The 15,856-nt window shown below is 43.3% G+C and overlaps 4 protein-coding genes across 4 annotated transcripts; 2 read left to right on the top strand and 2 right to left on the bottom strand.

Moving 5' to 3' along the window:
* Positions 1-5,242: 5,242 nt before the first annotated feature.
* Positions 5,243-5,508, bottom strand: PHALS_04705 (uncharacterized protein; the record flags this gene model as incomplete). Its single annotated transcript, XM_024722572.1, has 2 exons — positions 5,243-5,365; positions 5,434-5,508. 2 exons carry the CDS (start codon positions 5,506-5,508, stop codon positions 5,243-5,245), a joined length of 198 nt encoding a protein of 65 aa, XP_024573635.1.
* A 2,751-nt stretch (positions 5,509-8,259) lies between these two features.
* Positions 8,260-10,366, top strand: PHALS_04706 (tkl protein kinase; the record flags this gene model as incomplete). The annotated part of the gene is made up of 3 exons (XM_024722573.1): positions 8,260-9,518; positions 9,583-9,680; positions 9,780-10,366. The coding sequence occupies 3 exons, from the start codon at positions 8,260-8,262 to the stop codon at positions 10,364-10,366; spliced, it is 1,944 nt and encodes a 647-aa protein (XP_024573636.1).
* Positions 10,367-11,114: 748 nt separating this feature from the next.
* Positions 11,115-11,613, top strand: PHALS_04707 (uncharacterized protein; the record flags this gene model as incomplete). The annotated part of the gene is made up of 4 exons (XM_024722574.1): positions 11,115-11,243; positions 11,317-11,391; positions 11,454-11,463; positions 11,540-11,613. The coding sequence occupies 4 exons, from the start codon at positions 11,115-11,117 to the stop codon at positions 11,611-11,613; spliced, it is 288 nt and encodes a 95-aa protein (XP_024573637.1).
* A 3,158-nt stretch (positions 11,614-14,771) lies between these two features.
* PHALS_04708 (uncharacterized protein) lies at positions 14,772-14,993 on the bottom strand (the record flags this gene model as incomplete). The annotated part of the gene is made up of 2 exons (XM_024722575.1): positions 14,772-14,882; positions 14,952-14,993. 2 exons carry the CDS (start codon positions 14,991-14,993, stop codon positions 14,772-14,774), a joined length of 153 nt encoding a protein of 50 aa, XP_024573638.1.
* Positions 14,994-15,856: the final 863 nt, after the last annotated feature.

A 15,856-nucleotide genomic window follows, 5' to 3' on the forward strand; every position in this document is an offset into this window, starting at 1 on the left:
GCAGTGAGAGTTTTCACATCTGGACAAAGTCCACCAAACTCTTCTTGCTCTGCCGTGAAACTCAATCGCACGCGATGTGCCTGCTTAGTCAACGAGAAGACTCGCAAAAGCTGCATGCTTCAGCTCCTTCCAGGACGGGAACGCAGTTTCAACCGAAGCACCGCACGGCAGCGCTTATTCTCGCGCTTGGCCCACGAGCTTGGCGATAGCCAGCGCCACGCGCTGTTGCTCATTCTGAAGCATGGGATATGTCATAGCCATCTCGGCCTTTCCTATCCAAAGCATGAGATTCTCTCCATCCTTACCCTCGAAGGTCTTAACGCTCACCGTAAGTGGCCTGGGTCGGGAGGAATCACCCGTCGCTGACGGTGCCGTCATGGACGCAGTCGACGCTTAGAGGTTCTGCTCTAGGTGCTCTAGCAAAGCATTTTCATGATTTAAAAACGCTTCTAGGCGCGCGCTTATCGCCTCTGGACCTAGAAAAACAAGGTTTTCCACGAGAGAAGAGCCCTCGGGGCGTAGCAGGGACATTAGCTTATTAGGCCCGTACTGCATGCCCTGGGGTCAAAGAAGTATTGCACCATCTCACGGAGTATCAGTCGTAACGACTCGGGCGTAAATTGACTACGCGTGCTACCAAGTTCAGCAAAGCTCCGTTGCTCTTTGCCTAGAGGAAGCTAAGCTAAAATCACCGACCTTACGTTAAGAAAAAACAGTACAGGTGTAGCGGATCGCAATCTGCTACCTCCAAATGTACAATAAAACCTTAACTAAGGTGAAACGCTCATCTGTTCGAAATACAAACTGCACTTAATTGTTTTAGTTGCGGCAGAGCCGCAAATATCTAAAACCTTCGGTCCTCCTTATTAATAGAGTAATACCTAATTAATGTAGTGAAACGCATTACTACTGGCGGTTAGTGACTTCTTGCTATGGTTTAGCTACATTATTGTGTGATTACACCAGCTTTATTATTCCACATCTTTGTACGGTCACACCATCTTGTGTGACCCGCCCTGTCATACAAGTGTACGCGTAACCCCGTTACAGCATGCACTTAATGTGCAACGGGGATCGCACGACTCAATGAGTCGGCAGTAACTGGCGCAGAAGAATAGGCTCTTACGGCTCACCCAAAAGCAAAGTTGAATGACTTTAAATTTACTAAACGCCAAAACTGCTCCTATTTTTTATGAATATCACACGCCGATAATAGTTTGTGCAATCAATTGTAAATATTTACAACTAACAATGTCGAAGACAGGAGACTACGTGATGTGAGGCTTACATCATGTGTCTCTCAGGCATTACCTCTATGAATTCACATCGTCCGCATCAGTACTGATTCATACAGCTCAGTTGTGTTCATTTACACAAAGGCTATGTGTATACTCACAATAGTTCATTACGCACTCCATTCCACCCTATTCCACCAAGACATATATTTCGATAGGGCTCGCAAGCATTTTAACATTCTGAGAAATTGCACGAATGCCAACAAAATGCCGACGATTCTTACAGCCAATCCGGTTATGAATGAGAAATCCACCTTGCTCTAGCTCTACAAGCTTAATTCAGTAAAGCAGACATCCGACTAGAGCATTATTCGATGCATGATGTCATAAAGCATAAAGCGCGCGTAAATATTGAGGTGGAAATCCAACACCTCAGCACTTTGCTGAAAAATGGTCCGTTCATCTCTATGAGACAGATGGCACAGCTACCGACTAGATCTCGAGGCTGAAATAAGACCAGGCTACATCTGCTAGCGGAAAGAAAGCTTGACAGTCCGTTTTTTTGGCAAATAGCAACATCATAAACTTGCATAGGTTTTAAGAAAAAAGTATCCATTCTACTTCATCAGATATTGGTAATAGTCATGCTGAGCTTGCTGACCCACTTATCACTCCACACAAAGGTCAATCACCTGTCCATGATTAGCTTTCATTAGCGGTTTCGGCGGCACATCGACTCTACAAATGGTCTAGTCGTGCAGTTGACACTGAGACAGCTCAGTTTCAAATGGGCTCTCTAAGCTACAATTGACTTGAGGCATCTAAGCAGCTTGAAATCATGTCGCTGTCTGTGAACAGCGGGTAGCTCAGCAACAGGAAATGGGCTCTGTCTCCAACAGAGTACTACCTATTTGACTAGTTCATAATCAGGATGGTAAAGTATGATTGTGATACGGCTACAAAAGCTTACGTAGAGCGCAGAATGTGGTCGAACCTTTTCAGAATCGTTACATCGTTCATTATTTTGCACAGACAGAGAGCATTTGAATATGGCTTGCACGTATAGGCACTAGACACGACACGTGTTGGGAGATATATAGAGTTTGAAAGCACTTTTTTCTCCGCAACATAGTTTCAAGTTCTCTGTCTATCTCTGGCTTCGAGAAGTTGTATTTCCAACATTTCTATCCATTAAGGCATCGTCCACCCGGCGCACGACGCTCAATTTCACAAAGACAAAATATCAAATATTTCTTCAAAACGAAACCTGATAATATCAAAGAGATAAATGGTATGGATAATCCACACTTCAGATTCCACCAGTTTGCGACGGCGTCAAAGAAACTCATAGGATAGTCCAACCCAATATGAAGCGGAAAGTCTGAAGACTAATGCTCCGCGCTATTCTTTGCGAACTCGGTGAACAGAAAAGAACGATTCAGCATCGCGGTCCGGAGGGTGCCCTTGAAAAATCTTTATGCGTTCTGATTGGCCATTTGTCTAAAGATGTATAAAGGTGGACATGCCCAGTCTGATTTCGGGCACATTGCTGAAGCCTCGCTTTGACTAGCGGGTCTACATTAGACAACACACTTTCAATATGCTGTGCTGACAAAATATTTGCTGAAGATCGCCTCAGCTGTGTCCTCACCGGTATTCGTGTCGCAATATTAGCAAAATGAACCATTATCTGGAATAATTCACAAAGACCATTACCAAACGTATTCTTAAAAACGAAAAAAAGCTCTTGTTATAGACTGCCACCAATCTACTAGAAAAGGCTGGCTGGTCATAGGAGTCGTCGCAAGCTGCGAGGGTGATTGCACGTCTCACTTGAGCAAACATGTATGCTTACCCTTTGCTGACCACCTGATACATAGGACTCACAGCGCGTAACGTTTAATTATCCTGATGGCCATTTAAAGCGGTATCATATGCCTCATACAGTGTTCTATAACTGAGATCCTTACCGTGGGGTCCCACCACAAAATGTGTGTGAAGTCGGTTTGTGCTGTAATACAGCAAGCACTGAGATAGAAATAACAATGCCGATGTGCAATCGAGCGCTTTTAAAAAAAATATCAATTCTTTCTTAAAGGTTCAGCAGCGCAGCGCATACCGCATCTGACCTGTACGCTGTACGTATTACCTCATCAATTCGCGACGTCACCATCAAACCATGTACCAGTTTACAGTCTTGATGACGCATAAGCGCAATCGCCCACTATTTGAACCAACCCGCTTATATATTACCTCGAAGGTATGCTCGGCAATGCAGATCGCAATCTAGCCTTCTATGTAAGATAAGCGGGGTTAATGTCACCATGCGCAGCGTCAAATGATCTGTATCGATCACACATGACTTCATTAAAGCCAATGCATCTCGATTTTGACAAGAGCACACGTCTATCCAAGTAGCTACTACTAGAGCAAAACCGTCAGTTGGATCGTAGTACACGATGACACATTTGAGTCTTTAAAAATGGCAATATAGTCAAAGGTTGAATTGCACAGACAATATGAAACTGTTCATCGGGGTTTGAAAGAGCATAAAAGCTCTCGACTTTCTACTGCCCCGCGCCATTTTACATTCTTTTTAAAGATAGTTGAGAGGTGATGTGTCGGCATAATATGCGCTTTCTTTGTGCAAGTAGCTGGTCCGACTAAGGCATTTTACAAGCTCCTTTGACACAGATGCAATGGCCAGTCTACTATCACCTCGATTTGGGCAAATTTGCCTACAAACAATACTTTTCGATCAAGTACCCCAAGGGAACCTTCCATCATCGCCAAAGATTATTTGGCTATGTTGACCAGCGTTCGAGACAAATTCACTCAAGAACTACCCACTTGGTAATCCATCCGACAACCCGTTTTCTGCTCGACTATGGACAAATATCGCGTCAAAATTGACTTTGTGCATATTAAGAAAACGCTGCGTTACTATACAAATAGTTCGCTGGTGTCTTCGATAGTCCTTGTGGTATGACCAGCCGCTCCCAAGTAAGCATATTACTTGCTATCCCTTGTGCTAGGTTGATAGTGCAACGGGGTTACACGTACCCTGGTAATAGGGGTGTGTGTCACACGAGATGGGCATGGTGTGACTGCACCCAAACAAGAATACGGTATCTGGCTAGGTAGCCAGTAGCTATGCATGATTTATAATTTTACTATATATATTTAGGAAAATCTAAATATTCAAAATTAGGCGGCCTTGCCATAAAAATAAATAAAGAATAGTTTTGAATTTCAAACGGAAGAGTCATTAGCCTTGAGTTAAGGCAATAATTACTCTTGGAGTAAACGGATTGCGATCTGCTAACTCGTACTTGTTCCAAGGATAGAACGAAAGGTCGGTGAATTAAATTACGCTTCATCTCAGCGCAACGCTACGGCAGCCCCGCTGCAGATCGTATACATCATCGGGTCAAGCGAAATGCAACCGACCATGTCGTTCTGCAAGGCATCCTTCCAGGAATCAGCGCTTGCTTTGGAATAGTGGCTGCATCCAGCTCATTGTGAGCATCAACAATGATAAAGCATTTCTGACACCGTCGTTCACGCTGAGCGAAAAAAATAAATGTTATTCACTCATCAGGCCTTGGGCTACACGCTGAAGATAATCGATACGGCAAAAACTATTCCCTTAAAATAGGCCATTTACGCAAGAGTTAATTCAACTCGAGAATCCTGGTCAAACTCGTCATGCACTACTTGATCTCAGGGTAGCACTCGTAATGGTTCTCTTGTCAAAACATAGTTTTCTTTTCAGCTAAGGTAAAAATCGCAGAGCTCTTTAGAATAGCTCTTTTATCCCTGATACTGATTTAATTTCTGTGAGTGCCCTTGTACCTTAGAACAACGAAAGTTTCTGCGATGAGTGATAAAAGGAGAATTACAATTTCGGTCACTTTATTCACGGGGGAATAATCATTTATTCCGCCACTTGATCACTGCACGATTAGCGCGTCATAACTTAGTGCTGACATAGACGAACTGTTCTATCAGGACAAGGACGAGCCATCCCAGATAATCCAAGGGTCTGAATCTTCTACTTTTGAATTGCAGTCAGTTGTCGCCATTGCCACTGGCATATTTAAGCCGTGAAACACAGTCAATTTCTCGCTCTACAGGAGCCACAAGCTCAAAGCTGTATACAAACGACCAGAGATATACTTCGAGGACTGCAAAATACCGTCGCATGTTTTTGTCCCAGCAATAAAACACGCTGAATACTGCGGTATGCATCGATTGCAAATTTATGTCTCATCTTGAGAGCTTGATATGCGGAATCGCCGGTAATAAGCGGTCTGATCATGCACTATCTATTTCATTGCTCATCAACCCAGACTTTTTCATGTCCAGCACCAAAGGTATCGCAATTTAAACCTATAATGATAGGGTTCGTCGAGCAACCTGTGTGGCAGCTCGACCCTTTATACCTCTCAGCCGAGCGAAAATAGATCTCAGATGGCATCAATCTTATAAATACTCCAGATGTAACATCATTGGGAGCTTGTCGCTGCGCCACAGCGATGGGATATCCATTTAAATCCTCAGCGAGACTGGTGCGTTGCTTCTGATGCGCTCAGATGGACCTCGCGTCCGACACCCACCGCTCCATCCAGAGAGGTATGATGGACACTGTAACGCTATATACCATACGCACCTGTTCGAGAACCAACCAGAAACATTTTTATGGCTTCTGCCTCCACATGATTGCTTGCCGCCATCACGGCGACAAGAATTTATAACTACTGGCCATAGACCGCTAGTTTGCGCTACCTAGACGCGTCCGAACGCACCCAGTACGCCGGTCTGGACGGTGCTGATAACCCGTGACATGTGTTGCTTTAATGATTTCCATCTATTGTACTTCAGCTTAGCTATCCTGAATGTTGGAGAACCTAGTGCCACATTTGGTCATCGATGTCAATACATGCACTACGATAGCCAACATTCCAAGATAACAATCTCAAACGGAAGAATACAATTAAGAATTCAAATTAAGTGATAAAAGTATAATTTATAGATTAGTCTTCATCGAAAAGAGAAGAAGAAAAGAAAAGATCTATCTTCACATGCGGTGTTTAAATTGAAAGTGGCAATCTCTATTTTATCAGCGTTAACTCTTGAATGTGAAAACACTCCGTATTTTAGGTTGGTTTTTCTCAAATCATATCAATTGGACTCAAGATATCTTAGTATTTGTACACATCATAGTATTGTCGCTTGGACCTAAAGCGAAGCCAGAAGGGCACGTGCACGCCAGCCGATATGCGTAATCTAGCCTTCTATTTTTATCAACAGATCCAGTAAATAAGCTAGTTAAAAGCATAATTAACACACTTTCATTTGAACAAAGAACTTCTTGGTACCTTAAAGGCGCTCTGTCCGATACCTTAGAGCAGGTCGGTGAACTCATCCTCTGCGCGTTAACGCCGATTTGGCGAGCTTATTTTGTTGGTACTGTTAGAAATACAAGAAGATGAGATCGTCAACCGTAACGGATGGCCTCGTTATCGAGGAAAATAAATAATGCAGATTATGGGGGGAAGAGGCATTTGAGAGACGTATATTGTCAGCCCAATTTTGTAAATGGAGTTTCCTTCGCTCATTTATCGGCGGTGTTCAGTTGAAAGTTGCTATGTATTATCTTATTACACGGCTATTCCTGCTCGGCCCTGACTATTGCTTCATTGCTTCATTCCGCTGGGGTTTTATTTTCTTGATTTTAATTCTTGGTTTTCTTGTACTAGTCGCCATCCCGAAGTCCTTGTTGGCTGTCGTCGGTAATATTTTGCATGCAGCCGACATTTCTTGCATGTCTGGTACGATAACGATTTTGTTTGCTGAGGGGCTCGAACCCGCGCCACACAACGTTAGGTCCAGAAGCACTGACCACTCGACCCACGCCACCGGGTTTTTATCGGCGGTGTTCACTTTGTATTATAATATACGAAATGTGGTTTTTGCTCAATATCAAAATCAAGTGAGATTGTAAATTTATAAAAATACGCCCGGAAATAATGACAAAGCTTTACAATTTCACAATTCATGAAGAGCGTGCTTCCTTCTCAATAGTCAACTGTTTACTGTTTTATCGCTACAATTCTGAACTACAAATGATTATCATGGAGCTCATTTCTAGTGCCAGAAGTGTGGCATATACTTAGGGAGGCTAACATACTCGATCGTGATAAATCTATTAAGCGAGCGTTGCACTCTCTCCGCTCATTTGACATCTGGAACGATGATTGTACGCCAAAGTAAAATCCTAGCCGACAATTTAGGCAGAGCCCTATTCGTGAGAAGTATTAAATCATACTGTAGAAGTGTCAAAAATGTAAGAAACACAGAGACCCTTCGTCATTGCCGTTCCTCAGCTCGTTTCAGATCGGCCATGATATCGCTCTGATCAGCGCAGTGCGGCCATCGACTCCATCTTCTTAAACAGTGCAGCAAAAGCGGCTTCGAGAAAAACCACCAAGTCCTCGATTTCCATGTCATCACCGAAGTCAGAGAAGTCCTCACCAGCTGGGTTGCTGCAATGTTGTTTGCATCCGTTTCTCGATACCAATGAGCTCTCACGCACTCTTGTGCAGTCATTGGCGAGCTACAGCTGATCGGCTCATCTGTCTTGGGCCGCGTACGCTACCATCGGTTGATACATTAAAATTCGCATGCGTCACATAGTTCACCACAAAATAAAATCCGGGTTGTACCACTTCTGTGAGGATGGATACTAAAACGCCATTCGGGCGAAAAAATGCACTGAAATAATATGTGTTTGATTACAAAGGGGACCAAGAGTGCAGTCGGAGCTAACGAAGGCTAATATTTGTAACCAGAAGCCGTGCAGGAAATTCGCAACTTGTCGAACAGAAATGAATATATTCACTTGATTTCACTATGTCTTGGTAATTTTTTGAGTAGATGAGCTCGCATTGAATCAGGATCACTGAACACTTCCAACTAGCGATCAGGGGAGCGAATTGCCCGCCAAAGATCTGATTGCACAATGGCGACGCCATCAAACATGCTATCATATTGGCAGGCTGTTCATTGGACTAGTTTGGGGGCTGGCGCCGCGGCTGCGCTTTTTCTATTGCTACACTCGTCTATGTTTCATCGCCCGAAGCGACGCATGGCCGACCTGCTGCTAAGTGGTATTGCATTGGCGGACTTAACCTTTGTTGGGATTGAGGCAATAAAGCAAGCGCTACGAACATCGTACTTGGCACGATGTTGGCACGAAGATGAATATCTGAAGGGTTTGCACTACACAACGAAGGACTTCATCTTGACGCTTCTTTCGCGCTTTAGCTTCTTCATGTCTTTCTACTGGACTGCAAACCTTTCGTTGCTTTTGAGACTCGGCAGTTTGGAGGCACTTCATATCAAAAGAAGTTTGCTGTTATCGTCGCTAACTTCACTCGTTTACGGATGTATGCATGCCCTCCTTCCCACCCTAAGTGAAAAAGGGTCGAGCGATTTTGGGCTGGCGTATACTGTCACTGCTGTACTCGTATTTGTAATGCAACTGACGCCCTTGTTGCTCATTGTCGTCAATCTTAGAGCCGTGAAAAAATCTAGACTGAATGCGTCCGTTCGAGGTCGAAACATCATTCGACGTCTAACCGGCTACTGCCTCTGTGCGATTGTGTTCACACTACCGTATGCATTTGCAGTCATCTTCTCCAGAAGCTGTGTAGGTGTTGGAGTTGTTGCGGAGACACTGACTTATTTTATCACCGTGACAAATGCTCTGCTGTTTGGCACAAGTTTCAGCTGCTGTTGTTTCTGTGTTAAGGCAACTGAGACAGCACTGCCTGCACATGAAGTCAAATTGCGATGTAGTGATACGCCATCATCATCGATTGATATATCCGCCGGCGTAATGACAGAAGAAAGCGAGACGCCTGATAGTACAGGATATACGGCACTTACTACTAATGGCGTATCCGATTCTCGAGGTGGATTACATGTTGGAAGCCTTAATGTTATTTCTGAAATGGTGACGGATGAAGCTGCCGTGAAGATTGGCGAGGGGTCCAGTTCGAAAGTGTACAAAGCACAGTGGTTAGGAATTACTGTCGCGTTGAAGTGTTTGCGACTGTATGCTGGTGACACTACTGATACCTCATTGTACATGACGCATCTGGCTGAGTTGCGTGCAGAATTTCTCGATGAAGCTGGGTTGGCTGCTCAGTTGCGCCATCCAAACATCACACTCTTCATTAAACTTGGCACTTATAAAAAAAGCTTGTGCCTCGTCAAGTACGTAGTCCCTCGCTGATAGTTGAAAGCCGCGATTGATTATTTTGTTTCTGCTTTGACATAGTGAGTACTGCGCGCGTGGATCACTACGAGATGTGCTTCGGGCGAATCCGCTCATGGAGTGGAACACAAGGGTTCGTTTAGCCTTTGAAGCGGCAAAAGGTTTGGCCTTCATGCATAATCGAAAGCCTATCTACTTGCACCGTGATCTTAAGGCCTCCAACATTCTTGTTACTGCTGATTGGACTGCCAAAATTGCAGATTTTGGGATTGCACGGATCGCCACAAATTTTTCAGTACAAAAACAGGTCCTTTCACAACAACTATCGGCGCAGTCGCTTTATTCATTGCAATCGATCAATGAAAGTTTATGTGTGGAGGATAATGCCGCTTCTGAGCTTACGACTTTTGCTGGTACTTGGCGTTGGAATGCACCCGAAATTATGAAAAATCCAAGTGAGTGCCAATTTAATCGCGAGACAGACATGTACAGCTTCGGTATGTCTTTGTGGGAAATCTTAACAAACGGAGCTGTTCCATTTGGCAATGTCAATTTTGATCATCAAGTGCGACAGCTGGTGGCAGCGGGTGAACGTCCTGCACTACCACCGGCTTATTTGCGACATGCACCGTCTGAGTTTATCGATATCATGTGTGCATGCTGGCATCAGCGGCCGCATAAACGTCCTAGTGCTCAAAATGTCATGCTACAACTCGGATCTTTGTCAAACTCAATGTGGCATAGCTCGGATTATTACTTTTCGTCGCAAGACACAGCACGTTTTGCTTATAGTAGCAGCTACAGTCACGCGATGGATTCGAACCAGAGTTGCCCAATATTCTCGTAATTATGAAAATAAAAGTTGATCGATTCATTAACGCTATTTCCTTCTGTCTGATGATTTGTCGGTGTAAAATATGTTCAGCGACAACTCTGACAATGAGCAAGACTGTACATCACAACGGAGACATGTCAGGCGCTAAGAGTTAACCAAGCTTCATAGCATCAAATATCAAAATTGTCACTGGGTCGCAATTTGCGACCGAAAACGTTGCTATCACCGCGAAATGAACGAAATCTGGTCACCTTTATCTCTACTCTTTCATGTTGGTGCTGGTACCAACATTAATTTGTAATCTGTGACTCACTAAAAATGTAGCTTGTCGATACCAGTCACACTCGTTGGATGATTCGCGCATACTCTCATAGAGCGGTGAGTTCTCCCCAATCCCCAATCGTTGCTTGACCGTTTCTGTTGGATTCATGAGGACATTAGTACTCTAGTTATAATGTTACTTATGCAGCTAGCGCCCTACTGATGGTGGTCTCCGTGTAATGACGTTGTTCATTTTATCAAAAATGTTATTTTTCTTGGCGCTACCATCGTGACCTCGCTCTGTAGCCCGTCAGCCTTAATGACTACGTTCACTCGCTCGTAAAGCCTTAAGCCATAGTTCGCTTATGTATTTGCTACATACACGAGTCGCCACCACCGAGGCGCACGCAAAACAATTGCACATCTGTGGTGGTAGACAATCGACAATAGAAGCAACTTGCTGTAAGCACTTAATGTGTATCGACTTCATGAGGTAAAAATGACATCTCTGCGTACTTTTGTTATTTATTCAGTGGACCAAAACCAAAAGCTTTCAGTAAAAAAACTGTCAAGATCGAATAGCACTTCGAGCGCAGTTCCGCGAGAAAAAAATGAATTCAACTGCAATGTAAGTGTGTGTTGTAGCCTACACTTGCTATCACTGTATTTCGCTGCCAACAAAGTGATAGTGCATTTTACAGCTGGCCGCTCAAGAGGCAATACCACACGCTGTAGTAAATTCGAAAAATAGGGACAAAAAGTCGTCGCACATAAGGGTCAGTCATTCTGGCTGAAGGTAGTTTAATCATCGGATGGAGCATCTGACACTCATTCATAGGGCTGTGCGGGTAAGGCACTGGATTTGAAAGCAACTAATAATCATAGGATTCATACACATGTTACCGTTTGCAATGTTTTATCCAGGAAAGCCCAATCCTAAACGTGATCATGGACATCTAAAAGTATATAGACGCCGGGTCCAGACGCCATGTAGTTAGCATAGGCACGGGACCTTCTAGGCCCTTCAAAAGGTCAAAAGCATCATCACTTAATTCACAATAATTTGCCCGATGATTCGGCGGCAAAGTGACCAAATATTGGGCGAGATAATACGTCACCGGATCACTGAGCGCCTAAATACATATCGCTCACTTTAAAAGCTTGGCGAACGCGTTGTCGCCTTCATTAAATTAGTTCCTGGTGATCTTGCAATCGTTGTGTAAGACTGCTGGACTCGAATATATCATTAGCGGACATAACAGAAAGTTTCTACAATGTAGTTGTGACAGATCCTTTCCAGGTCATTTTTTAATCAGGGAGGGTTACCTGCAAACAAAATTATTTTATCCGTACGAAAGCACTAACGACAGATCCTGTGCAGACCTCTATTCTGAAATCAAGAATGAATCATCCCTTGAAAATTATTCCTCAAGCTAACTAAAGCTTCTGCTGAAGAAACAACCATCGATACGATTAGAAGATATGGTACTGTCTGAAGAATAAATTCCGTGCGCCACTGAATATACCGCATGTTTTCCCATTTCTCATCCTTTTCAATTTCATTTCGCGTTTTTGCTTTCTCTGTCGTCAAATATAAAAGAATTGTCGAGACGTTATGGCTCACACCTTATCAACGAACTGGAAACCTAGGCGTCTATCCTGTACTAGTGACAACATATGTTGTTACTAGCAGGTGTAAGCAACGTCAATTGAGTTGCATGGTCCAAGCTAATTCGTCAATATTCGTATAGATTCTCATGATGGTTTGACTCCATCATCTTCTTGGGCGTAACATCCTCTTGTATACTCGGCTTGCACCTCTTAGATTTAGTGTCTCCGAGGGCTTATGAAATCGTAGGCAAAGGCAGAAAAATGGTAACGGAAGCCGAGAACGTAGTCAAGAGTGGACGAAAAGGTGTTACATACAACGCTTGTGTTTGGCGGAACCTCTAATTTACATGAGTGTAATCTCTGTACTGCAATGTCTGCAAAATTGTCAAATACAATGTCGTTATTTGTCGTTGCTTAGTTATACATCTTCGTTGGCAATTTATACTGCTGCCAATATGAACAATGCAGTGTTACTAGCAACTGACTACTATCCACATGAGTTTGTTCAAATTGAGTTAGCTTATAAATAGTTGATTGCGACTACCTCGATATGCGGACTCTAGGATTACTGATCTCGAAATTCGGTGGTGCGTACCACCATGAGGGTGGCGAATGTATCGAACATACAGTAGCATATCTCTCAATGATTTTGATCGAAATGTGTCTTGTATGCCAAATATATAGGGGTTACACGTGCCGTGGTACGAAAGGGTGGGTCACAAAAGATGGTGTTACGGCACAAATGTGTGGATTACATAAGACGGCGTAATCAGGCAAATCCTTAACAAGAAGCCACTACGTGGCGGGACTGACAGTAGTTATGCAAAAAAAAGATAAATACAGTTTCAGTTTTCAACGGAAGAGTGGTTTTGCCTCGGATTAAGGTTTTCGAATCTCTTGGCGGTAGCATATTGCAATCCGCTACACTCATACTGGTTCTAGTATACAACGAAAGGTCGGTGACCTTAGTGAGCTTCCTTCAAGCAAAGAAATACGACAGCCCCGCTGCAGAGGGTCTTCTTAAACCGCGGCTCTCTGCTGCTTCTGCTCTTGGAGCTTAACTAAGGCAATCAAAGAGCATGGCGACTGATAAATTCGGACAGACTCATGTCATGCGCATAAGTCATTACCACGTCTTGTCCACGCTACAAGCGCTTCTGCTTACTAGCAAAGGTGGGTTCGTGTCATACATGAGCTTTAGAAATATGAGGTACCTAGCAATTCTGACTTCCGGGCGATTCACGGATCATGAAGTTCAGAGTCACGTCCTCCCATGGATGGTATCGTAGCTCAGATCCGGACAACGTGCCACACTATAAAACACTGTCAAATTTGGCGAAGTTTTAAAAAAATAAAATTGACATTCTATCTAGTGTCCTCGTATCAACAGTCGTATGTTGTACGTAAACGGATGAAGCATCTCAATCGATAAAGACTTTTTAAGGCCTTACAAAGCCAAATACGTTGATGCTCATGACAAATAACCTTGAGCTGTGAGTCCCACATCACTGAGAGAGAGTTGCCCCCTTCCGTGCCATTGCCCTTGACCACAACGATGTAAAATCGAGTCCAGTGTATTTCGGCGGATGAGTATGAGCCTACTGGGACTCGACGTCCTCCAGCAAAGGTCTCGTCGGCCAATCCAGCCAGAAAGTCCATCTCTTAGTACTCTTTAATTAGAAGAGAGGAATTACGCGGGGCGCAGCTAATTGAAAAAGCCGCGGACAGGCATATAATAGTGCCATGGAGTTGTAGGAGATCGTCTTCTTCTTACAGAAACTGAGTCAGATATATGGTATTTGGTACGTTTGTAAAGCATTCACCCCCATACTTCCACCAGTCCTAATACCACGGAAGGTGTATACTACTTTCAACGTGGTAATAATAACAAATATTTTTTTTTCGGTTCTGGTCAAGTCAATAACGTATTGCAGGTTGTCTACGTCGATTCTGATTGTAATTTTGACAAGAATCTAGGGTCAATGATCTCATGTTTGCGTTGCAAACAAATTATTGTTAACAAAATCAAAGACATATGTTCTAGTCGTTCTACCACCTGATGGCATCTCTGTCTAAGTTATCCCGATCAATATCAGCCGTTATAAATCGGACTTATCTATAGTATGACTTGACATAAGGCCGGATTTTAATGTATGTACCGCATGAATAAGAAAAAAACTGTACTTGAAAACCCTCGCTCTCGCTGGGTGGGGGAAGCAAGCCCATTTTCTGTACTTTATTGATGCGAACTCAAAGTATCAAAGCCTCCTCTTTCACGGTAATTCCGTCACTCTAGGTAATACTTATCGTTGAATGGACGAGTGAGTTTCATTTACTGCCATCTCCAGGAATGGAAACCCATGTCTGATATCAGGTCAATAGACGTGTTTTCTATGCACGTGGTTCAAGTTGGTTTTGAGGGAGTAACACAAATGGCGATCCAAGGACCGGAAGTGGTAATTTTTACCTAACTTAGTTCTCCGGCTATGATAATGCGCTTGTGATACACCAAACAATAGGCTTTAGCCAGGCAATACAGCATATGCTAAGCTTCTAGCCCTCCAAAAACAGGGACGGAGAGTATTTCTATCGTTCGGCAAGTGGGATTAGATGACCTGGCTTTAAATATACTATTATTGCGTCGCGGTAGCAGCGTCTAAGCGAGACTTTTGCGGTCGAGAACTAGCATTCACATGCAGTGCCTTGATAGAAGAGATATTGTCACCACGAGAGCATTAAAAACGATACATGTTGTGGTGATCCGCATCGTCTTAGTAGGCGTATTAAAGTACGAGAATTAACAAATAATGGTTAGGACATAACGCTGTGAAAGTGACCGGCTCTCTTCGAGTGCCGCATAGCGCGCACCGATCAAAAATCGTGTTACCAGCGGTGTATATTCAATTAGCTTAACTTGCGGGCCAAAAATATTTATAAACATCTAAAACATGGTGAATTCTAGCTTTGAAGAGAAAATTCATCTATAATCAGACTGAAATATTATTATAAGAGACTATTTAAGTCTTACTTAAAGTGCAGCGGAGCTGCCGTAGCTCTTTGCTTAGAGCAAGCTACGCTAACGTCACCAACCTTACGTTCTTTCAAACAACCAATACAAGTGTAGCGGATAGCAATCCGCTTCTCCTAAGTTTCAAAGGCAAAACGAACACTTTTGCTCAAAGGGAAACTGTATTGATTGTTTAAGTCGCGGCAGAGCCGCCAATATCTAAAACGCTAGGTTTTTCTAATTAATATAGTAATACCTAATTAATACAGCAAAACTCAAATAATATTTAATATGTATTTTTTTATTAATATAGTAATGAGCATTACTGCTGGCAATCCTGCCACGTTGTGGCTTCTTGATATGGTGTAGCCATACCACTGTATGATTACACTGATTTTCTGATGCAATCCTATGTACGGTCTCGCAATCTTGCACGATCCGCCCATTCTTGCAAAGGTACGTGTGACCTCGTTACACCCCCCTCATTAAAGTTGTGAATATCCACAATTCACATATAACGATTGCCTAATACGAGGCTCGCGTGTCTGAGACACCTTCACGTTCATAAGAACAGCTTTAAACCTTCTCCGCTCTATGATCTCTGTGTCTACGAGACACAAAAC

This window comes from Plasmopara halstedii, assembly GCF_900000015.1.
Source record: "Plasmopara halstedii genome assembly, contig: Scaffold_262, whole genome shotgun sequence".
Lineage (NCBI taxonomy): Eukaryota > Oomycota > Peronosporomycetes > Peronosporales > Peronosporaceae > Plasmopara > Plasmopara halstedii.